The sequence below is a fragment of the Python bivittatus genome, unplaced genomic scaffold (genome assembly GCF_059951505.1).
Source record: "Python bivittatus isolate LINGU-HERP-01145 unplaced genomic scaffold, Pbiv_v1 ctg000440_np1212, whole genome shotgun sequence".
Lineage (NCBI taxonomy): Eukaryota > Metazoa > Chordata > Lepidosauria > Squamata > Pythonidae > Python > Python bivittatus.
Window position 1 is genome coordinate 3,131,050 of NW_028277063.1, and position 25,312 is coordinate 3,156,361.

At 43.7% G+C, this 25,312-nt stretch overlaps 1 protein-coding gene across 2 annotated transcripts in view; it reads right to left on the bottom strand.

Moving 5' to 3' along the window:
- Nucleotides 1–1,324: 1,324 nt before the first annotated feature.
- The window catches only part of LOC103058037 (netrin-1-like), a 39,907-nt gene continuing 15,919 nt past the window's right edge, over nucleotides 1,325–25,312 (bottom strand). Inside the window, exons 2-7 of one of the 2 annotated variants that reach the window (XM_007423019.3) lie at nucleotides 15,032–15,998; nucleotides 13,510–13,698; nucleotides 11,829–11,978; nucleotides 10,170–10,238; nucleotides 7,406–7,486; nucleotides 1,325–4,726 (exon numbers count right to left, since the gene is read on the bottom strand). In XM_007423019.3, the coding sequence (XP_007423081.1) occupies nucleotides 4,407–4,726; nucleotides 7,406–7,486; nucleotides 10,170–10,238; nucleotides 11,829–11,978; nucleotides 13,510–13,698; nucleotides 15,032–15,956 (1,734 nt within the window). In that variant the 5' untranslated portion in view covers nucleotides 15,957–15,998 and the 3' untranslated portion in view covers nucleotides 1,325–4,406. Of the gene's footprint in view, nucleotides 4,727–6,584; nucleotides 7,487–10,169; nucleotides 10,239–11,828; nucleotides 11,979–13,509; nucleotides 13,699–15,031; nucleotides 15,999–25,312 lie in introns of those variants that run through there. The other variant, XM_088142654.1, reaches the window with a different exon arrangement.

Below are 25,312 nucleotides of genomic sequence, written 5' to 3' on the forward strand. Positions count from 1 at the left end.
TTAAATATATCCTTAGATGTTCCAGTTTTAATGTAGTGTTTTCCATCCTCTCAACATGGGTTGTTGTAGGATTGTTCTACAGTGTCCCATTCACAATCTTGTTGAGGAAACAGTCAGGAGCTGATATCTGCTGAGCTTCTATTGGCTAGTTGTGAGGCTGTTGTGAGCTTGTTGTGGTCATTGCTTCCCATGGCCATTTTAGCCTGGGCTGCAGAAGACACCAGATACTTGGTTTCCATGGGAGCATCTGCTGCGAAACATCTGACCTGTCTTTTGGAAAAACTGATACATCTTTGTCCAAAAGGAGCCCAGCTGACAAGTTCGTGGGCTGGGAGATGGCCAGGAGCTTCACCCCACACCCTTCCTGGACTATTTTTGGCAGAGATTTACTAATCTTCCGGAAGACATGTAAGACAGGTTCCCCACTCCTTTGGGTTTTCAGAAAACTGATAGACCTGTATTCAGAAACAGCAATAATCTGAATGACTGGTTATTGACATAGTGCACCTCCTGTCACTTGGACCACTTGAAGGGTGGCCTAGAGCTTCCACCCCAGGTATCCACTCAGTCTCACTGAGGCCTGCCCCCTCATATGAAGAGTGTTGATGGTGCTTTTCCCCTGGCAACTAATGCAGGGTGGAAGGGAAGCACAGCCAGGGGAATCTACCAATGGTTGCCCTTAAATTGTCCTGCAGCAAAGCTGTATGGATAGATCACTTGCAAGCCTCGTTACCGAGGGCGATTTAGAACTTGGCCATCAGGGTAATGCAAATTACGCTGGCATATTTTTCTGCACACTGGAGGAATACACATTAATGAGGCTGTGAAGAAAAGCCTTAAAGTCTCCTTTGTCTCTATCAGGCTGCTGAGCCCTAACATTAAAATTATCACATTTTATCATTGCATGGAAGTTGAACCTTTTGGACAGAAATCACGAGCCCATGTTTTATAAGAGAAACAGCTCTGAAAGTTAATTTAACAAAAAACAATTCTTGGTCTGAATAAAGAGGACAACCTTTTCCATGCCTTATTCCTATACCTCCTATATATATCACTGAGTTTAATGGGGGTTTGTTCCTGGTAATTGGGTATTAGATTGCATCCTGAGATAGAAATTGCACTTGGAATATAGGAATATCTTGCTTCTTCCCTCTGTAGTCCTATCTTTTGAATATACCTGTCAGTTCTGGTTTCACTCTAATTCTTTTTTTTTCAGTCATATGTTTATTTTTCTCAGTTTCTGCATCTTTGTGATTTCTTCTCTCAGAAGTCAATACAAAATGATGCACATTTTTGGATACATTTTAGTAAACCGTTTCCCCTTGTAAAAATGGAGTTTGCATATTATTTCCCCAAATATGCTTCTGTGTGTGTGTTTTTACAAATAGGCACATTTTTGTATGCTGCTTTCAGATAGAACATTACAAAATTTACAAAAAGGTGTGAGTGACTGTTTGCACATTAATTTGAAATTGCAGATTAGGTAAATTAAATTAAAATGCAAACTCAGTAAATGTTTCTGTCCCTAATGTTTTCTGAGTAACTCTAGGATCCAAAGGCTGTTGTCTCCTGAAGCAACTAATTATTGAGCAATGCTCTCCAGGCCCACCCTCACCTCCCTACTAACACATACATTTTCTCTGAATTTTTATTGATGGTCCACATTATGTCCACACTTTTCTTTCTTCCTTTGCACCCTCCACATTCAACAAGAACAACACAATGATTCTGAATATATTTTTCATGTCAATCTCCAAATGTCAGGAAGACTATCCTAGGTTGAAGCCAGTTCCACATCATCTCATTTGGCACATGGTTTGTTGTAGCAGCAAGGAAGACATCCTTTCCCAGACTGATAATGTAAGAAAAAATGAAGCATCATGCTGGTTCAGATCAGGGGCCTGTCCAGTCCCTCACTGGCCAACCAGCCAACCAACCAACCTACGGGATGTTCATCAGCAGGACAAAAGGGCCACAGTAGTTTTTGGTTGTGTCCCAAGCATGCCTTTGATATTGGGACTGTGTATCTGTGTCTGTGTGTATCCAGCATGATACTAGTAGCTGCCAATCACCTTATCCTCCAGTGTATCTACTTCCCCTGCTCAAAAACTGCTTGGTTTTTTGGGGGGACTAAACCAGCTTAACTCAGAGGCATCCCTCACTTGCAAACATGCCTCAGCAGCTTCTTTCTTCTGTTATACCTTGTTGATGTTGCCTTTGTCTGATCCCTAGCAGCCATAAATTGGTTTTAGCTGTACGGGTGTTAAAGTAGTATTTCCCCTTTAAAATGCAGCAACCCACGTTCATTTTCAGGTGAGGCTCTTCCTCAACCATTCCATCAGTGTGACAGGGAACCCCTAGGGTTGGGATCAGCCTGGCACCTCTTGGCCACTTTAAGAGGGTCCCCTCTGGTCCTTGCTGGGCAGAGCCTCCCAGGACCATCAGGTGTATGGACTGTTCCCTGACTTGGAGAATTAGGTGGTGGTATGGGGGAAGAGAATGCTGCATGGAGAAATAGGAGAGAAAGAGTGGAGTCTCTACTGCTTCGGGGTGCCCCTCTCCCCACTTTTGTCACCTGTTCAGGATGCTTTGACATACAGGTTTTAGAGCCCCCAACGTGTTTTCCTGCTCTTGTCCATGCAAGAGTGCATCTGATCCACGCACAGGCAAAGCCCCATTCTTGACAAATTCACCCTCTAGGTTTTCTGGACAGCCAGGTTGTCCAGGCAGAGTAGGAAAAATGTGAGGTTTTCACTTTGCTTAACTGACCTGGAAACGTTGGGACCTAAGCATCTAATGAAGCATTTAATGTCTATTGAATCCATTTTAATAGAACCTGATGTTCATAATCGTTATTTATGAAGAAAAATTTCTCCCAAATGTTCATGTGTCCGTACACCTATTTAGCTCAGTAGGATTCGGGGCACAAAATTTTGTTACATCAACCCCATTCTAAGTAGACGAGTGACCCAGTGAGTTAGGTTTGCGGTGGATACTGCTTAACTGTAAAGCTTTTAAAATTGTCTTAATGATCTGTGTACTATATCAGCAATACTAAAAAGGAAGTGAGTTAAATAAGAAAAAATTCTAAGCACTCACACCTTCACCAGCTGCACTCAAGAGGGATATCAAGCTGTTTCTTGTTATGACTTCAGTTCTTTGAATCAAGCAACCAGGACAAATTTTCTAACCTTTTATTATCAAGAAATGCCATCCAGCTCAAAGGGAATTCTTTATATGGAACATTTTTCTGTCAGTCTTACATTCTAAAACCACTGCATTTCTCAAGGGTTTCAATTTAGCTTTAGTTAAATTGTATTATTTAGAGCAGATTCCTGAATGTATGATATCAAAGTGATGGGAAAGGTCAGACCTATTTGAAATTTTAGTGGTTCTTGACACCACAATGTCTGAGAACTTCTCTTTTACTGGCATTGTACTAACTTGCCATGTTTAAAATATCTTTTGACATAATACAGCTTTTTAAAAGACACGGTACATTTCAATTATTAACTACTTTGATATTTTTTGTTTTCAAGGGCTCGCAGGAGTAGTTTTTGTCAGAACTGCTTGTTGACTAATTTAGACATCACCCTTGAAGAGCGCCAAACTCATGACCAAAAGAAATCTGACTTTCAGCTGATCTCAGTTGATAGTGGGGTTCCCTCTGAATGCAGCTGTGAAAAACACTTGCCCCCAAATATTGGGTTTTGACAGATGACTAAGGCTATGTTTTAGGCATCTTGTTAAAACTCAACTTCACCTCTACCCCAGCCTTATCCTACCTTAAGGAGAGCGATTGATGAATATCTTCCCGCTGGCTGATGGGAGGGGAGAGAAGGAAAACAAAGCCAGGGGACTTCTCCAATCTCTATCCCCGTAGATGGTAAATAAAGACAGTACTATTTGCTGGCATTGTCCCTGTGGCAAGATCAGGTTTGCTAGTGAGGGGTAGCAAATGTTCTGCTGGAAAAGTCTTTTGCTGGCTCAGAAGCTGGTGGATGGAGCTTTCACCTAGTCATAAGGAAGAACCCTCTGGAGGTCTTTGTTCCATAGCTTACAGCCAGGTTAGGCAGCTTCTCATACCCAAATATTTTCCACTAATGCATCCAAAATCATGTTTCTAGTTCAGCTGAGTTCCTCCGTCTTGCAAAGGGGGGATAATACTCTCATCCTATAGGTCTGTCAGAAGGATGAACAAAGGGTCATCAATGTGCAGAACTAAAACTTTAAAATCAAAATGTGATCAGTTCCAGTTTAGGCTCAGCTTTTTATACCCAAGGGTGTTTCTGTTGGGCTTTGAAACTCAGTTTGGGTGTGTAAAACTAGGGATTTTCTACCCATTCGGTCCATTTCCTACCTGTTTCTTCAGCCCAGTTTCCCACTACCTCTCTGGCTCAGATGCCTCAGCATTTTCCACGCCTGCTTTGTTGCTGGAAACTCCGCAATTTATGTGCCCAAGCATCCCTCCAGGGCAGGGCCAAGCTGTTTTTGTCAAGGATTAGCCGGGCAGGGTCAGGGGACTCGTCATCGTTGCCGATGATGAGATAGGATTTGCCCACTTGGAGGTGGAGGCACCGGCACGCCAAATCTTGTTCTGGTACCCAGAGTGGCTGCTCTCCCCGACGAATAGGCACGTGACGCTGGCGGTAGACAGTGAGGACTGAAGCTGTAAATTGCCACCATGTCCCAGACTTCTCTATGGCCAACAGCTGGGCCCGGAGAACTGCCAGTAGTATGGTGAAGGTTACCCAAAAAGAGAAAAAAAAACCGATCAGGAAGTGAACTGTTATATGATCCTGCCCTATTTCTGGAGTTATGACATCTCTCCTTTTACAAGTTCTCTTTTCTTCTCACCCCTTAAGCAGTACCATCTACTTTCCAGTTTGCAACTTCATGCTGTCATCACTAGGCACGTCATCCCCTGGAAAAGCAGTGTTTCCCAGAAAACTGGTGCTTTAACAGAGGATGTATCGGGGGCCACAGCATCACTTTTTGCATTTCATATGTTCCCTTTTTTGAAACTACAGTACTGTGCAAAAGTTTTAGGCAGGTGTGAAAAAATGCTGTAAAGTAAGAATGCTTTCAAAAATATATATTGTAATTGTTTATTTTTATCAATTTACAAAATGCAAAGTGAGTGAACAGAGAGAAATCTAAATCAAATCAATATTTGGTGTGACTACCCTTTGGCTTCAAACCAGCATCAATTCTTACACTTGCACACTTTGTACACTTGCACAAAGTCAGGGATCTTGTAGGATTAGAGTCAGGTGTATGATTAACCAATTATACCAGGCAAGTGCTAATGATCATCAATTTCATATGTAGGTTGAAACACAGTCATTAACTGAAACAGAAACAGCTGTGTAGGAGGCTAAAACTGGGTGAGGAAGAGCCAAACTCTGCTACTAAGGTGAGGTTGTGGAAGAGAGTTTCATGTCACAGGTCATACACCGTGGCAAGACTGAGCACAGCAACAAGACACAAGGTAGTTCTACTGCATCAGCAAAGTCTCTCCCAGGCAAAAATTTCAAAGCAGACTGGGGTTCAAGATGTGCTGTTCAAGCTCTTTTGAAGAAGCACAAAGAAACGGGCAACGTTGAGGACCGTAGATGCAGTGGTCGGCCAAGGAAACTTAATGCAGCAGATGGAAGACACATCAGGCTTACTTCCCTTCGACATCGGAAGATATCCAGCAGTGCCATCAACACAGAACTGGTGGAAACCAGTGGGGCCCAGGTACACCCATCTACTGTCTGGAGACGTCTGGCCAGAAGTGGTCTTCATGGAAGAATTGTGGCCAAAAAGCCATATCTCCGACGTGGAAACAAGGCTAAGCAACTCAGCTATGCACAAAAACATAGGAACTGGGGCGCGGAAAAATGGCAGCAGGTGCTCTGGACTGATGAGTCAAAATTTGAACTATTTGGCTGTAGCAGGAGGCACTTTGTTCGCCGAAGGGCTGGACAGCGGTACAAGAATGAGTGTTTGCAGGCAACAGTGAAGCATGGTGGAGGTTCCTTGCAAGTTTGGGCCTGCATTTCTGCAAATTGAGTTGGAGATTTGGTCAGGATCAATGGTGTCCTCAACGCTGAGAAGTACAGGCAGATACTTATCCATCATGCCATACCATTAGGGAGGCGTGTAATTGGCCCCAAACTTATTCTGCAGCAGGACAACGACCCCAAACATACAGCCAATGTCATTCAGAACTATCTTCAGCATAAGGAAGAACAAGGAGTCCTGGAAGTGATGGTTTGGCCCCCACAGAGCCCTGATCTCAACATCATTGAGTCTGTCTGGGATTACATGAAGAGACAGAAGGATTTGAGGTAGCCTACATCCACAGGAGATCTGTGGTTAGTTCTCCAAGATGTTTGGAACAACTTACCTGCCGGGTTCCTTCAAAAACTATGTGCAAGTATACCTAGAAGAATTGACGCTGTTTTGAAGGCAAAGGGTGGTCACACCATATTGATTTGATTTGGGTTTTCCTTCTGTTTGCTCACGTTGCATTTTGTAAATTGATAAACATAAACAATTACAACATATATTTTTGAAAGCATTCTTACTTTACAGCATTTTTTCGCACCTGCCTAAAACTTTTGCACAGTACTGTATATTTCCTGGATTGATTGTGTGGGAGGGGCATGTTATAATGCCACTTCCTGGTTTATTTACCATTCCGGTTGCTTTTTCAATCGCAGTTTCACAAGCAATGAAATAGTGGGCAGGGAAATGAGATATGGTGCATCAGTTTGGTGTACAAGTAGTCCCTGCTTAATGACCACAATTGGGACTGGCAACTCTCTTGCTAAGCGATGCAGTCATTAAGCAAGACATCACGGAACCGTGATGGTCTTACAATCTCAGTTCCGCCATGGTCATTAAGCGAATCACCCGCAATCATTAAGCGAAACATCACATGACCACAACTTGTAATTTTACTGCTGGCTTCTCTGTTGACTCTGCTTGTTGGAATCTGGCTGTGAAACATGCAAATGGTGCTTGCATGACCACAGAATGCTGCAATGGTCATAAATGCCTGCTGGTTGCGAAGTGCCCAAATCTTGATCATGTGACTGCAGGGACACTACGATGCTTGTAAATGCAAGGACTGGTCATAAAGTTACTTTTTCAGCATTGTCGTACCTTTGAATGGTGGCTAAACAGGGCAGTCATTAACCGAGGACTACCTGTAGTGGTTAAGGTGGTTGGATTGGGGAGTCCCAGGTTCAAATCCAGCCTCAGCTGTGGAAGCTACTGGACGACTTTGGGCCAATACTGTATCTCAGCAGTTTACCCCACAAGTTGTTTTCATGGGAAAAAAACTGCAGAAGAGAGTACCTGTCTTAAGCTCCAGCAGGAAAAGGTAAAATATCAAATAAATAATAAACATTACCGTAATCCTTCTTGCAATAGTTCCTCAAGTTCATATGGACACGTCTTTGTGGTGGTGTACAATGGCTCCGACATTCGGTATCTGGTGAACAAACAGGGTAGATGGGAGGGGTAAATCATTCTCCTGGGCAATATCTGACAGCGGTTAAGAAAATAAGCTTCACATTATTTTCACCAGAGCAGGATTAGGCAACCAGTTGTTCTCCTAGTATCTCAGGTACAATCAAGTACTGTCTGGAGCTTATGGGAGTTGTCCCAAAATTTTTGAAATCACTGGGCTACCTATCCCTGAAGTAGCTGCCAAGTGTGTCACTTTGCAGCAAGACACAGCACCGTTTCCTTTCCACAGTTCCTCTACCTGTTCTCAAGTTGACTGTCAGCTCCACTAGGTAGACCAGACCAGGAAATCAACTCCACAGGATGGCTAAAACGATTTTATTGAGATTGGATAGAACAGAATCTAGCAAGTCTGATTGTGCTGTACCTCCTCCCACTTCTTATACTCCCATGAATTAGGGAGGTGTTTGTTTGAGCTGCTTCTGAATGTTATATGGACATTCTGGACTTAAAGAATGCTTTGATCTCTTGTGTTTGGCAACAGAGCCTGCATATCTCTGTGAACATCATCTTTCTTACTCTTTGCACTGACTATGAGATTGTTTTTATTTTCTAGACCTCTGAGTGCAAAGAACCAGCAAAGAACATCATGGACCAATCAATGTTCTCCTTTAATATCTATATGAAGCCACTGGGTGAGATCACCATTCAACTATGGAGCCAAGTATTATCAATATCAGCGATATCCCATTATATGTCTCCACCCTAGGCCAACAGTGATACCGTTAAGGTCCTTTCCCAGTGTCTGGAGGGTTGTGAGGGTCTGAGGACTTTCCACGTTTGATCTTAGATGGGTTTACACCCCCCCAGACAGAACTGGGGTGCAATTTGGAGGTCCTCTTGGACTCTTGGTTCCTGTTGGAAGAGCAGGTGGTAGCCATGGCTGAAAGGGCCTTTGCACAAATCTGCCCTGCCTGTCAATTGCAGTGTTCCTGGATTGGAAGGCCCAATTCACTTCCTGCCCTAGTTACCTCCTGTCTAGACTACTGTAATGCACTGTACATAGGGCTGCTCGTGAAAACCACACAGAAGCTGCAATTGGTCTACAGTTCAGTGACATAAGTAGTTGCAGATGTACCTTGGTACACCATTGCTTTGTGTGCTCGCTCTCTATAAGCTTCCAGATACAATCAAGGTGCTGGTTATCACTTGCAAACTCGTTCATGGTACATGAGGGATCATTTACAGTTGTCTGTGCTTATCCCATGAGATCTAGAAGAGTGGACATGCTTGAGGTTCCTTCTATGACTTAATGTTACCAGGTGGGACCCAGGGGACATGCCTTCTCTGTTGCAGCACCTATGGGCCATCTTTCTCATAGAGGCTTGGATGGCCCCATCCCTTTTGTCCTTCTACAAGGCCCTATGTGGTGCTGGAGAAGACTCTTAAGAGTCCCTTGGACTGCTAGGAGGTCAAACCAGTCAATCTTAAAGGAAATCAACCCTGACTGCTCATTGGAAGGATTGATAATGAAGCTTAAGATCAGATACTTTGGTTACCTAATGTGAAGAGAGAACTTTTTGGAAAAGACCCTGATGCTGGGAAAGACAGAAGGCAAAAGGAGAAGGGGACGGCAGAGGATGAGATGGTTAGATAGCATCACTGAAGCAATGAGCATGAAACTGAGCAAACTCAGGGAGGCAGTGAAGGACAGGAAGGCCTGGCACGATATGGTTTATGGGGTTACGAAGAGTTGGACATGACTTAATGACTGAACAACAACAAGGCCCTATAGGCTTGGCTCTTGGCTCTTCACCTAAGTAGTGGGCCAGACCTTTGAATGAGATATGTGTTAGTTAGCTTTGGTTGCTTCTGTTATTATTGTTATTTCTGTTGTTTTTTATATTCCGATGGTTTATTATATATTATGTTATATTTTACTTTATTTTTAATTCCTTGTACTCAGGTTTCTTTGAATTGTAAGTTACCCAGCGTTGCTCTTGAGAACTGGGTGACCATATAAATCTAATAAAGAATTAAATAATTAAATAAAAATCTTCACAGATCAAGTCCCATTGGATTTTAATATGGAATCAGCTAGATAGCATGCCTTTTTTCTGCATTTTACATTACATGCAAAAATAAGTAAAATAAAATCTGAGGAGTTGTTACAAAGGGGGAGCTGTGAAGCTGTCAAACCCCATTCCCTTTTCTGGACCCGTGAAGAGCATGCTGCATGGTTGAAGCCCAAGAACTGAAAGGCTGTCTGAAACAGAAATTTCTGTTAGTTGGAAACTAGGTTGCCCACAAGCTCTGTGCAGTTTCATTCTTGCAAATAGAATGATCTTTTTTTTTTTCAATTCTGGATACACCACAGCTGAGCCAGAGAGAAATCACTTCACCTGGTGAATGCAGACAACAGAGTGAGAACAAAACAGCCTGGAAATGAGTCTAGAAATGTGCAAAGATCCTATGTGGATCGATCAAAAGCCAAGTTTCATTTAAGTCAGGAGCCAAAGTAAACCTCTTCAAGATACCTGGCAATTCTACAGTGCCTCTAAGAATGCTTTTCTCCTCTCCATAAGCACAGTCTGGTTGCAAAATTTGTTATGGGAGATGAAAAGGGCTCCACTTGCAAAGATGTGGCTTTCCAATCCTTTTAAAGGGAAAATTAATTGATTTCCTTAGAAAAGTAAAATAATACTTACGCCCTCCCTTCTCACCTGCATTCCATTCCTGCGGTGGGATAATTGTAGTTGTCATCTCTTCTTGGATTCCTAAGGGATGCAAGATGTAGAGTAATGGATATGATAACTTCCCCCAGAAATGATACATTCTCAGGCCTGAATAAATGAATTCCGTCTGCCTATTTGGATAAATGTGTTTGGGCATCAGTTTCTTTGCCTTGGCTTGAAAACAGGAAAGTACAAGATGTTACACAGATGAAGAAGGTCCACACCCTAATCACTGCCACTTTCCCCCCCAATTCTGTTGGACTTTCCATGATTTCACTAGGGATTGTTCACCACCCTCCCAAGCTGATATTCGTAGTTGTCAGCCCACAGGAAAAGGCACATTACCAGTCCAAATGATTACAGTAAACTTGAGCCTTCTCTCATCTTCCAGAAATTTTTGCAGCGAATTCCCACCCCAGACTGGTGCTTTTGAAAATGATATCGCCAGAAGCTGAGAGCTGGGGTGTCCAGCTTCCATTACGTCAGTCCACTAGAGATGAGATGTCTGTGCTATGCCTTAGGATGGCCTCATTCAGCCTCCCTTGTAAGAAAGATCAAGGGTTTACTGGAAAACATGACCTCACCTCCTGATTTAGAATTGGGAAACAATACTTTCCAGTTCTATGGCTATGCTGGAAGGATGAGTGGGAGGAATTTGCCCTTAATCATGATTCTATGTCCGCACTGAAACAAATAGGGTTATTTTATGGGTGTGTGTGTGTGTATGGAACAAAATGTGTATGGATATTACTTTGTTGAAGTGAATGAAATCAAGAGTGGTGGCTCCTCTCCTGAATTTTTTGGTTAAGAAAAATGTAATTTTGCATCAAAGAACAAATATAGACAAGGAGAGCATGAGACAAATTCAAGACACACGGAATGATTAATGGTTATTATCCATGATGGAACTTCCATCTTCAGAGGCGGCCTACCTGTGAACTGCAGTTTTCTAATTTTACATTAAAAAAAATATAACTCTCTGCCATTCCTCCCAGGCATTTTGCATTTGTGTAGACATCATTCCCCCCTCCCCACACTGCCCCTTATTTGATTCTGACAACAACCCTGAGGTTGTAAGATAATTAGTAGCCCAATCGGGTTTTATGCTGGAGAGGAGAGAGGTTCCCAGTGGCGTCTCTTCTCAGACTGGTGGTCTAACCACCGAGGGCCTCTATGGGGTCCAAAAGGTCAAGATGGCAACCGTGACTGTGTGACTGACACTGACTCTTTTTTATGGGTGTTGCGTGGCCCTGCTAACCCCTCTGCAACGCTACACAAGGGTTTTTATGGAGTTCTCCTGAAGCCTCTGGTTAGCAAATGTCAGAAAAGGGAAACTGAATTCAATAGGTCTTTAGCCTCATTCATCACAGCTCTTCTTCCCTATTGACCCAAAGGGCAGAAGAGGTGTTAAGGTCACTTTCCACAATTTGGTGCCCTACAGATGTATTGGCACTGCTCATCCTATGCTTACCCAGGCAGAGGGTGCCACTTGGAAGGTGCCAGGTTGGGGGAGGTTGTGCCAAGATGTCTCATTCTCAAACTGACCCCAAGAAATGAAGCGCTGCCCAGAAGTGAGCTGGGCCACCCCAAGGGCTGATGTGGGAGAAGGTTTAAGGAATAAGCAAAGCTTACGCATGCAGGGTGCAAGAGCGCTGCGGCTTTGCTGGAAGCCCTGGGCGCATCGATTGCAGGTCAGGCCGGCGACTCCGTTCTTGCATTGGCACTGCCCGGTGGTCTGGTTGCAAATGGCCCCAATGGCCCCAACAGGGTGACACTGGCAAGCTGGAAAGGAAAAAGTGGGAGGAGTTACAGAATGAGAATACTGTGTGCACCTCCATTACCATCTGTCGCGCCTCCCTTTTGGGTTCAAAGGGGTGTGCTGTTGTGCAGGACTGCAAACTTTCCCAGTGCTGTGGCTTTAAGAGAGAAAGTTCCCAAACTCCCTCTCCTGTCTATAGTGATTTCACATCAGGATAAGCCTGGCTTTGTTTTTTAACCATGGTTTGCTGACAAGCCACAGTTGCCTAGATTCAGACATTGCCCTAAGCCATAAAGCAGGATCCCTAATAGCAGGATTCATTCATCCTGCTAAGTCAGTGTTTCTCAACCTTGGCCACTCTAAGATGTGTGGACTTCAATTCCCAGAATTCCCCAGCCAGCCTAGCTGGCTGGGGAATTCTGGGAGTTGAAGTCCACACATCTTAGAGTGGCCAAGGTTGAGAAACACTGTGCTAAGTCATAAACAATGCTGGCTATGCTGGCTGGGGAATTCTGGGAGTTGAAGTCCACACATCTTAGTGTTGCCAAGGTTGAGAAACCCTGTGCTCAGTCACAAACAATCATTATCAAACCACCATGGCTAAGTTCAGACAGCAGCAAAATTAAAAGGAGGCAAGCCCGCCTGCCAAGCACATCCTGGCTTTCTTTACTGAAGAAGGCGCTCCCATTGCAATCCTCACCCCCCTCATCACACTACGTTTCCCATGGCTTCACAGCGAAGGGAGTCATGGTCCTTCCATCAGCTCTGGAGGCAAGTTTCAAGGGAAGAGAATAAACTTGCGGTATTTAGAAGGCAACTCAGCAGGTCTTGATAAGAAATAAAAATTCAGTAGAGGGCAGGTTTTTGTGCGTCTTAACCATTGCAGGCATCATTCAAATGACTTTGGCTCTCTGCATACACTCCAGAGGTCTCCATGGTGGGGTCAAAAAAGTCAAGATGGTGGCTACAACCATGTGATCAAAGCCCAACCCCTTTTTTACAGGTGTCATGACCCCATTTAAAAGGGTGGGGCTTTGACTGTATGGCTGTGGCCAACCTTTTGACTTCTTGTGAGGATTTCAGGGAGATTTAAAAAACTTCCTGACCTAAAACTTTTGGTTGAGCATTTAAATATCCCAGATTTCAGGTCCCAGGGAGAATAAGAGGAGGCTGATAAACCAATGTTTTTGCAATGGCACCCCTCTTATTTCCATGAATATACACTGGAACCCATTTCCTAAGCGTGGAGGAAATGGAAATGGTTTTTGGAGACAAAACCCCACCTGATGCACAATTATCTTGCTCATTGATAAAGAGCTGAAAACCCCAGAATGACAAAAGGTGCACCTGCAGGGTGGGGTCAAAAAAGTCAAGGTGATGACCGTAAGTGTGCGATTGAAGCCCCGTCCCTTTTTATATGTGTCACATATTCAACGCGCATAAAAAAGCAGCAGGCTTTGATCACATAGGCTTGGCCACCATCTTGACTTTTTTGACCCCCTTCTGCGGTCCCTCCTGGCAAAGATGCTCTGGGTATATCAGGACATGACCCACCTTTGCAGGCTCTGTTGCTGGTCACAGGGCGGCTGAAGTCACGTTTAAAGCCTGGTGAGCAATACTGGCAGTGGCGCCCGGCCGTGTGGTGGCGACAGTTCAAGCAGATCCCCCCACTTTGGCGGCCCGAGAGTTGGAAAAGCTCCATGCTGAAGCGACAGCGATGGGAATGGCGGTGGCAGTTGCAGGCTGAGGATACAGGAAGGGGCTCATCAGCGCAGGCCGCTTTCTCCAGCTCTGCCCAAAACCTCTTTCCGCCCCATCCCTGGACCTCCACCAGTATGCCCAGCCCTCCAAGCCAGGGGGGGGGCCTTGCGGGGGAGACGGGTCAGAAAAGCCCAGATGGTGGCTGCCACAGCGTGATCAAACCCTACTCCTTTTTGACATCCATTACGTTGTGCAGCTACGTAGGTTAACCTCCCCCTGCACCAACCCTGGTGGCCTTCCGGAAACCCCTTAAAATGTGTTTTTTTCAACAGGCCTGGGGATCCCCTAGCAACAGGAACCCTGCACGCGGCTTGCATCATGTATAACATTCTGATCCTAACCCTCTCGTGATCTTGTTTTTATTGATGCTTAATTAATTTAATTGTTTTAAGCGGTCTGTAATATGTTTTAATTGTCGGTTTTATTGTTTGCTGCCCAGAGTCACCTCGTGTGAGATGGGCAGCCATAAAAATTTGGTGGATAAATAAATAAATAAATAAATAAATGGGGCCAAGCTTCGGTCATATCGTGGCCCTCATCTGGACTTTTCCCCCTGTGAATGACCCTCCAATGTTAGGAATTGTCTGCCCCTGTGATAAAGGACCCAATGCTTTAAACAATTAGCAATTCCCTGCTCATGGGTACCAAGAAACCCCTGGTGCCCCTAGATGGCATCAAGGGAATCCCAACATAAATTTTAACAATCAATTACAGTGTTTTTTAAAAAAGGGCCAAAATCTTCCACATCATGAGATTTCAGTGTTCTTGCATGAGATCTCACGAGATTTCAGATAAAGGTGCCGGGTTTTCATGAGGTTTGGTGAAATTGCTGACCTCATGAGAATTTGGACTTTTTAAAAAAAAAATGGAGAGAGCCAGCAATGATCCTAAAACACCTGAAAAGATGGCTGACTCTTATAATCTCATGAGATTTCAGGTGAGTGTCAAATTCTCACACAGTTCTGGTGGAAGTGCACCACATTTTGGCCATTCTTTTTTTCAGTGATCTCTTAAAAGGTAGAGAATTCATGAGATTTTGGACATGCTTCAAAACATGATTTCTCGGGGCCTGGAAAGATTGCTGCCCCTGTTCTACACCAACAAATAGCAGGATGGATGGTTTTTCTGAGGGTGCTAGGAATAAGCTTTGGAAAAGTGCCCATGGCAAAATTCTTCCAGCAGCACTTCAGGCAGGGGAGGACCGCGTGCAAAGGGGGCTGTATTTCCGCAGAATCCCAAATAGCTCATCCCGGCTCTGCTGGAAGCACACGCGAAGTCCTCAGCCAGGCGTGCTCCGTCTCGCCCCCAGTCTCACCCACACACTCATGAGCATCTTTGGGGGTTGCCCGCTGCCAGGGCCTATCCCAGTAGAAAGCTTTGCAGGTGTCACATTCAGGGCCGGCTGTGTTGTGCCGACAATCACACTGGGGGACCCCTCCATCTTTCCCAGCTGTGCACCGTGAGGCATGTCCGCTGCATTTGCATCGGCCTCCAACCTGCAGCTCGGCTACTCCATAGGACGCCTCTTTCCTGCGCAACCCCAGTGTCCGGGCTGAGTGCATGCGGTCAAAGGTCATGCGAAGGTCCGTCGCTGTCACCCAGTCCTGGAGCACAGGACTATACTCGAACCTTTGGGCTGAAGGGCGGCCCGCAAGAGGCATGAAGGCCACCAGCCCGCCGGCGAGAGGCTTGGGAGCGGTTTGAGCCTCGACACAAGCTGCCTCGTGTTCCATGCTTTTCACAATGGTGGTGGTTGGCGGCAGACGGTAATGCCGCCAGCAGCGGGTGGAAAAGAACTGAAATGGCATCCAGCTGCGTCCATAGTCCATGGACTTGTAGACGGCCAAAGATTCTGGCCGTGGGGAGCAGAACCGGAGAGCCACGTAAAGGATTTCCATTCGCCGCCCCAAAGCCAAAGTAAGCGTGGCGTTGGCTGCCGGCTGAGACCACCAACACGTCGTATCACCGTCGCTGTCGGTGAGATGCTCTGGCTGGTTTTCTCGGCAATCCTGGCAGAATTTGGAGGCTGGGTCGGTCGAATCCCGAAAGGCACAGAATCGCCCAGGAGGGCCGCTGCACGTACTGGAGGCTTCCACCAGACGGCCCGATGCCAGTTCGGACAGCTCAGGCAGGCAGTAGCGTGGGCGCTGGTTAGCATCGTAGCAAGGGTCACGAGGGTCGGGAGTTTGACCCAGAAGGAACGGAAGGAGAACTGTAACACCCCATGGGAAGCGAAGCATCTCTGGGGAAAAACGTCAAGAGTCAACAGCTCAATGCATCACCTGGAAGATTAGAAGGAATAACGGATATGAAAAAAGGGCGATGGACAAAGGGTCACAGGTTCTCCCTGCCCCTTCTTCCTATCTTCTACCTACTGTTTCCAAAATTTGCCCTTCCTTTTTTGGTCCTGTTAAGAAGCACATTATTACTGACCACCAGAAGTAGGAGTTTGCTCTTCTGCCACATGACCACACCTTCCACTGTGAGTGATTTCTCCCCACTTCAGTTGCAGGATACCATATTTTCCCAACAGGCACAACCCAATATTTTGTTCAATATGGCTTTCATGTTTTGGGGGTCCTTGGTCAAGATCCACCGCTTGTGTCTGGGGTGTCTGTGTGTGTGTCAAAAAGGCAAGATGGGTGACCATGCCATCTGGGTTTTCTTTAGAGATTTAGAATATTTAACAATATCACAAGTCCTTAATGATACACTGAAACACGCTAGTCCTTATGATGTCTTACAGTTCACCCATGCTTTACGATCTGTGCCTTACTCCTTACCTTCTTACATGCTTTGTATTTCTTTTTACTTGTATTCTTTTTACTGATATTCTTCCAACAAATACTTAATTAAAAAGTATATTATAAATATCTTTAAAAGACTTCCATATAAACATGGGGGGGGGGAAATAGCCATACCTCTCTATAACCCTTTTTATAGTGCTCATTAAAAGGGGCAGAGCTTTGATTGCTCAGCTGTGGACGTCATCTTGACTTCTCCTGTTCTGCGGATGCTTCTGTCACAGGTCCTCCATCCCTAAATGCCACCGTTCTTCCTCACCTCTACAGTCTTTCCCCATACAGCTGCTGCTCTCTCTTTCTCCTTCCAGTTGTGTGAAGGCTGTGGCTGTTCTTCTTAATGTTTGCTTGGAGGGGCAGGAGAACAGGAAGCAATTATGAAGAGAGGAGCTGGACCAAGGGACCCCAGACATTAGCAACAGGATTCCTATTGAGCATTAGCAGATACCAAACAGTTTTAACACCTGACACCAGTCTTCTTTTTGCCTCCGGGAGATGTGATCCTTCCTCCCCAAGAATCTATTTCTCTGGGGAGAGCAGAAAATAGGTAATTACGCCAACAAGTCCAGGTTCCTTCCCAAATGGTTGAAGCTACCTTGTTTCTCCACAAGCAGCTTGCTTGCTAAGCAGCATCTCCCTGAACTTCCAAAAAACCTTGCCAAGAAAACTGCAGGGACTAGTCCAGGCAGGAGTCAACATAGACTCGAAGGCACGAGAGAGAGAGAGAGAGGGGGGGGGCAACGGGCTAAGGCTCATATGATAGAGATATGGGACTATGGTACTGAAGATGTTTAGTTACAATAAAGCTCCACAAATTTGCACCCATTGAGGAGTTCAGCTGCTGTAATTCCCAGCCAACATGGCATTCGCCTCCCATCTCTGACATTTAAAACATTCTGTGGGTGGTCACCACTAGTATGGAGATCAATGCACATGGTTTTCTCACCTCGAAAGTTGTTATAGCATCTGTTCTTGGCTCTCTGATCATTTGTACAACACTAATTCACACACATGGACATCTCCCCCTACCCTCCTGCCTCTGATCTCAACAACCTTCTCTAATAGAGAAAGCAAACCCAAGAGCCAAGTAAATGAGAATTTAATGAGCATGAGAAAATAGCTTTAAACTCCCTTTTCATAGCTGAAGCACGGATGGGAATTAACTTGGTCACAAGGGCCTGGGGGGTGGTGTGGAGAAGTCAGGAGAGACCAAGAAAGGGGATAAACAAGGAGAAGTTGCATTTGGTCTTGTGTGTGTGTGTGCTGGAAAGGATGCCTTGACCGTTCAAGGAGAAGTACACATTTGAAAAGGAAGTTTGGATCAAGGAGTAATAATTTGTGGATTATGATAAGTCAAATTTTCAATTTTGTCTGCATTCTGGCATGCTGGAGGGTTGAGTAAACATGTTGGTTTCCCAAGGGGATCACAACCTTGCAATTCTGGATAGAAAACTCGAGAGAGTGAGAGACTTAGAGGAAGAGACTTGCTTGTCAATTGAGCATCCACCGGTCTCAGAGAAATATGTTCACAGCAATGCCCAAGTTTGGGAAGATGCGTCTTTCAAAGAAGAAAGGTCATGAATTCTACAAGTTTTCTTGCCTAATAGTGCAGCTTCCATGTTCTGGCTATGTTCACATGCAACATCCTTTGCTTAATTATGGTTTGTTAAATAAACCAAAATGGCTGGTCAAAGCAATTATCTTAAGCCAAAGTTAGAAAAAAGATCTCAGCATTATGCCTTAATGTGTTCTATGACCCAGTCTCTATTTTTAAATAAAGCCATATTATACAAATATCTGGTTCTATAACATTGCCTCTTGTCAGGCTACCAGCAGTGGAGCTCAGAGTTCCTATAACAGGATTATGTGTGTGCCAAAGGTCTATCCTATTGTTCCCAACTATTTATCACTTTTAATAAACAGTGAAATAAGGTGGCAAGCTAGGACAAAATCATTTAGAACTCTTCACCCCAAAAACCCAGGAATCCTGGCTTATTCTAGTGCTTGCAGAACTCACTATATCTACCATTGCCCTGACAAGGAGCAACACAAACAGGTACTTTGACTAATAGCACATTAAGAATAGGTGCAGTCTGTCTTGCTTAAGTAGAAATAGCTGCATTGATGGGGTTTTTTCTTACTACCAAGATGTCAAAGATACAACCATATAGACTGATTCTTCTTAGCATCTAGTGACCTTATAACTAAATTATGTACCTTTCACAGGGACTAATGACTATTTATTCACAGATTTAATTTCCTTAGGTGGAGATGACAGGAACCCTGCTGGCATTTCTGTGATGTACGGACAAACTCAGGGAAAGGAGAGCCACTTAAGAGCAGAAGCGAATAAAGTATATTTTTACCTATTTCAAAATGAGATGTCCTCCAGTTAATATCATGCTGCCTTGAATAATGGCAACAGGCAAGAAGTAAGGGGTACCTTTAATTTAAAAACAAAATTGGGCTCCTATACACCAGGGGAACAGATACCACCACGGCCAACTAGATATAGTTTGGGAAGAGAACCAGAAGAAGAATCATGGCTGGAATGTTAGAGAAGAGGCAAGGGCAAAATGTGACAGGAAGAATCCTGGTCCAGAGGAACAAAATAGACTGGAGATTAGCCTATGGGGAGTTTAAATGGGGTTTAAGTGGAGAGTTTAAGGGCAAAATTTCAATCTTAAATTAGGGCAAAATTTAACAAGTCACAGATCACTCAAGTATTTGATAGGCAATGCCTAGCAAATTTTGTTTTACTGCCTTTTCACACCCTTAGACAGTTTACACTTAAACACCTGTCTGATGCATAACCCAGAGGGACATTCAAAGGCACTTTTAGTGTCACTTTCCAAAAATACCCACCGTGTGAGAAGCAGAGAAATGGCCATCAACCCACAAACCATGTAATCTCTGTGCATCTGCCTTTTAATGATGGCTCTGAATAAAGCTTGGGCTTTAGCAAGGCAGTCAATTATGGGATGGGCTGAGGCACTCCTGGGGGTCTAGCAAACCTGGAAGTCTGATCTCTGGTTTCTTCTCCCTTGATAGGGGATCATCTTTGCAAGAGAGAAACGTGATGCCTCCAGCTTGTCCATAACTTCTCCCCCTCTGATTGCTAATTGCTTTGGGGGGTTTGCTGGTGGAACATTCCCCAGCCCCCAGGGAGGATGCTTCCCTTGCAGTGTGTGGTTTCTTCTGATTGTCATGCATGATGCAACCCTATGTTCTCAGACAATCTGCAACCGAAGAATTCCTTCCATCCTGCAATCTTTGCCTCTCTTGCAAATTCTGATTTTGGAATGCCTTCCTTGGTAGTCTACTGGTGACATGTTGGGACTAGTCATCTCTGTATATTATTTTTTCTTCCAGAACTGGTCTGCAGCTAGAAATATTATGGGCCTAAAATGCAACTCTGCCCATGTGTGTGTAAGATCCATGCAGAAAGCCAGGAGTTCAACAAACTGAATGTGTCAGACGTTTTCTTAATGGCAATAAATATTCATATAAGCCCACTTAATTTGATACTGTTTCATTATTTGTAGATGTGCAAGAGTTATTCCGTTGCAGTGAATGGCCTAACAATGCAAAGTATAGGATGGGTTACTTCTGACCAAACACTTTATAATTTATTTTGTTCATATCCTCCTTTTCTTCCATGGGGACTCAAGGCTAGGTCTGTATATAGCAACACAAATCAATCCTGGAAATGTTTCCTTCCCCAATAAATGTATGCACATGTATTTGTACCTGCTGGAAGCCACATTGCCAAACAGGGTAGGGCCAGGGGAAATAATATATTAATAGCCACCTATTAAAATTAATTACCTGTGAAATAAGGTATCCTATTATAACAATAATTGATTCCCAACACCACACACCAATCCTTCCTTTTCACACAGAGGAACATGGAAGTACACACAACACACACACACACACACACACCCCTCCCTCCTTTCAGCAAAAATAACCAAAAAAGAACAGCACTGAAACAAATGAGGTGATGGGAAAGGAGTAGTTGTACTAGGAAGGGAATAACGGAGAAAGGTGGATGGAGATGAGATGAAGCAAGAGGAAACTGGACAGGGAATGAAAGAAAAGAGAACAAAATCTTTTTAACTACAAAAAGTTTAATACTGACTAGGGAAGCAGCTTCCTCCAACCGAGAGCTGATTTTCAACTGACCTTAGAAAGATATCCAGGTTTTTTAGGAGGAAGGTCTGCAGCCATTTGGATCTCTTGTTCAAATTTTTGTTTACAGGATCCCTATTCTTATCAGTGAATGCAAAACACTCCTCTCAAATCACGGGTCATTATTTGGGGGAAAATATTTGCTTTCCAATCAATAGTTATAGCATCCTACGGAAGGTTCATAGCCAGGTGTTGATCAGCGTTGGCCAATCTGGCTGGGAATTATGAAAGTGAAAATTCACCCCATTTGAAGGCTACCAGGCTGAGGAACATTGTGCTGGACCCCATGAGCCACTGCTTCTGAAATTAAATAATTGTTTCCCTCGATGTCAGTGTTTCTCAGCCTTGTCAGCTTGAAGATGTGTGGACTTCAAATCCCAGAATTCCCCAGCCAGCAAAGCTGGCTGGGGAATTCTGGAAGTTGAAGTCCACACATCTTCAAGCTGACAAGGCTGAGAAACACCGCTCTGTGTGAATGCCTCCAGGGAACGGCACAGGCTTAGCACGCTGGAAATACTTCCCTAAGAGTCAATTTGAGTTTGGATTCATTACAATTCTCCCAGCACCGCATCTGAAGTCTCCTCTGGAATCTGTGCAATCAGTGAATTTCCTTAAGCTGTCCTCAGTAGATTTCAAGCTGTTTAGGTAGCAGGGAAAAATAGATGTTCAGAACTTAAGACCACTTGCTAAGACTTTATGAAATATGTATGATTTCTTCTCCAAGTTGCTGGAGATGCAGATATGTTTCTTTACTTTTCTGGAAATGGGCAATCATTGCTGCTTTTGGTACTAAAATTTCTGTGGCTGCCAGTTTAATACTAGAAACCTCCTTCCATTTTACAGATGTACAGCTGGGCGATGATGGGTTACATTTCAGCTGTTTCAGAACTTTTGCATGGATGGCAGAAATAGATCCTTCGTACCCTCGTTGACAATCAAGCAACTCATCTTATCGCAAGACTGGAATGGAAATTTTCCATCTGGTTTATCAATGGATCTTTCCTTCCTGTGCTTGAAGAATGATATAGACTCAGGGTTGGCTCATGTCATTTTATTTCCTGAAGTGAAGATCTGGTTAGCATCTAGATGGGAAGCCTTTTGAGAATCTTGTGCAAAGTAGCCTTGAATTCTACCATAAAAGAATGGAATATAAAATTAAAATGAAATAGAGGGCAAAATGGCGCTTATGCCATTCCACATATAGAGGGTTGATGGTTGACTCTTACTGATGGTGGGACAACATCCTTCACCACACTTAACTTTTAACTTAACTTAAATTAACCTTAACTTAAGGGAGACTGTATCTGCCTACACTAAGATCTGCTTTGAACATCTTTTTACTGCTGTTTGCTCACTGCTTCCCTGAGACCTGCTTGCTTGTTCTCTGCTCAGATGCTGCAGTGGTATGTCTGCTTGTATCACAGGAACATATTAATGTGTGTTCTACTGGACTTCATGGCCTGCACTATCTGTTTGCAGATTGAGAATTTCCTAGTTTCACTGTCTATAACCCCAGTGAGAAAACCACTAGCCCAGGCCACAGCATGCCAGCATCACCACTGCCAGGTCACAGTGTCCTGAAGATCAGAACAGCCATAGAAGATGTTGCTGGACCTGTTACTTACAATATCTGCCTCTCCAGATGTCTGCCCACTGATAGAGATGGTCCTGTGGGTAGCATTGCTAATGCTGGGTGGACACGTAAAGCAATGGCTGGCCAGCCCTATCGTTAGACCTGTGATGGCATCAGGCTGGCGATGATGGGTTACATTTCAGCTGCATGCCAGCATCACCAGCTTCACCACTGTCAGGTCACAGTGTCCTTAAGCAGATGGCATCTTCTTGTCTCTAGCCATCAATAGACCTGTGGGTGCCGCATATTGTGTCCCATAACCCCAAAATTGCAGTCTTCAGTGTGGTGGAGGACAGTATTTCTTGTCAGTGTTGAAGCAAGATTCAACTGCCAACCCAGAACTGGCGGGGGGGGGGGCATTTTGTTCTCTACCACAAAAGGCAAATGACTCCCCCCCCCGACTTATTTATCTATTCACATCTTTCTTTCTCCTGTCTCTGCAAAGTATGAGGGATGGAAGACATCACAGTCCTGTTTCATTTTATCAACACTTTATCTCTGTTGTTTATTATTTATTTATTTATTTAAGCATTTATATGGCCCCCCAATTCAAACCATGTGACTCTGGGCAGTATATATAATGGAAAATAATAATAAATCAATACAAACATATTGCATGGTTCCCTTTACTACCTTTCCATTGTTTCTCTTTATTTTGTTCTGCTTTGAGCTCCCTTTTTATCTCACTTTTATCATTTTTAAAAGTAACTCAAGGTGGCAAACATACCTAATATTCCTTCCTCCTCCTATTTTTGCCACAACAGCAACCCTGTGAGGTGAGTTGGGCTGAGAGAGAGTGACTGTCCCAAAGTCACCCATTCGCTTTCATGCTTAAGGCGGGTCTAGAACTCACAGTCTCCTCGTTTCTAACCTGGGGTCTTAACCACTAGACCAAACTGGCTCCCTTTACATGTTTAAAACTGTTTCCCCCCCCAAACTTCAATTTTATTCTATTGCGTGTTAAGCTGTAATTGTGAATTTTGACCCCACCCCACTATTCCAACATGAAACTGCTAAGGGGAATGAAAAGAACCAATTGGATTGATAATCAGAGAGAGACATTGTTATAAAATGATTATTGTGAGTTATGGGTTGAATAGGGCGGCTATATAAATGGAATAAATAAATACAAAATTTAAAAAGCAAAATATGAAAATGCTGTTGTTGGGCCTCCAATATTTATTTAGTTGTTAAACTTTGATTGGGAATACAGTTCACTTAATATGGAGTTCCCCTGGGGAGCCCAGCCCAGGCCATCTCATAGGATTGTTGTTCTGGGGATAATATTAGGGGAATTTCTCAGGTGTGCCAATATTTGAGCTCCCATAAAAAAAGCAGGATATAAATGTAATAAATGAAGGATATAATCTATAATAAATAGTATGATAAACCATCAAGGTAACACAAGAAAAATAAGTTTCATTCCCCAAATAGTCTATATTTGGATTTTGGGGAGATAAGAGAGGAATGAAACAAAGACCATCAACCTGAGAGGGAAGGAAGGGGAGATGTTTCTGGACATATGCAGAGTACAATACCCTCCGCAATGCTTCATGTCACATAGCCTGCTGCTTTTACACCTGGGGGCCTAAATTTTCCAGGTAGCTGAGAGGGGCAACTGATCTTTCTCTTTTCTCTTTTTTTTAAGAAATGAGATGTAGACAACGGCTGGATTTTCCCGGTAGAGTCAACCAACATGACTGTCTTAATGTGTTACTTCTTCTAATTGTCAAAGAAATACTCTATTCCTTTCTGTTGTAACATGTGAAACATCCCAAATTTGATTTTATGCCATTCTGTGAAATTCTTAACATCCTCCTTGACAGGCCTTCTGTCTTAGCACCTGCTCTGCAGAGGGAGAAACCAAGGAGAGGATCTGGCATCGATTGTTCTATTGTTACTGTTGGAAAATTGACCCCATCACTTTAGAAAAGAGATATGGGTGGGGGAACAAATTTCTTTTTTAAGCTGCCAAAACAAACACCTTCCCCCACCCCCCCTTTCTAGTAGACCATCTTGACATAATGCAGAAGAGTTTCGAAACCATCTGGAATTTCAATAGATCATTTGTCAAACATAGAACAAAAGTCTTTTCTTTTTAAAGAAGGTATGGAATAAGGCTTTAAGATTTTGCACTGCTCCTTCACCATGTTTCTGCAAATCAAACCCAATGGTGGGATGGAACAGAGGGGACAGAAACATCAATGTGGAAAATCAAGTAAGACCTGCATTTCTCTAGGACTACTGTAATTCACACATCCAGTTTATACAAAGGCCACGTGAGCCTTACCATAGAAGGCACCAGCAGAAAAGCTACATTTACAGTACTTCCATAAAACTCCTCCAGTGAGTAGATGTGGTGAGCAAAAAAGAGCAAAAGTGATCTTCATTAGTTAGATGAATATGTCATTTATTCCAACTACAAAAAAGTGGTCATTTGAATTACTGTACATATATTTTAAAGCACTTGATTGGTGAAGACAGAAGAAAGAGAAAGAGAGGGGGAGAGAGAGGAAGAGAGAAAGAGAGAGAGATGGGTCATAACAGAATGCCAAAGGAGAAGATATTAAGTCAACGGTTGACTTGCAGTTCACACATCGCTCTTTCAAGATAGCTGCATAAACCCCCAAGTCAGTGTGGAAATGCAGTAGTAGTGTTCACTGCCAAGTGTTTTTATCTTATTCATGCTTTAAAAAATGGGAAAAGTTACATTTCCGATTTCAGAAAGGCTTTTTGTTTTTGTTTTGAAGGTGTCCAGGTTTTGACGTGACCTCACCAACTTTTATACAGCCCAACCCACATCATTCAGTGCAGCTCACAGCACTTCGGGACCTTTGCCTAGAATGCATTTTCCCCGCTCTTGATTTAAGTTATATTTCTTGAGGCACACATGGTCACGTCCTGTTAGTTCACCCCACAGGAAAAGTAATTTTGAAAGAACTGTCTTGGAAGTATGTGTTGGTCTCATGTT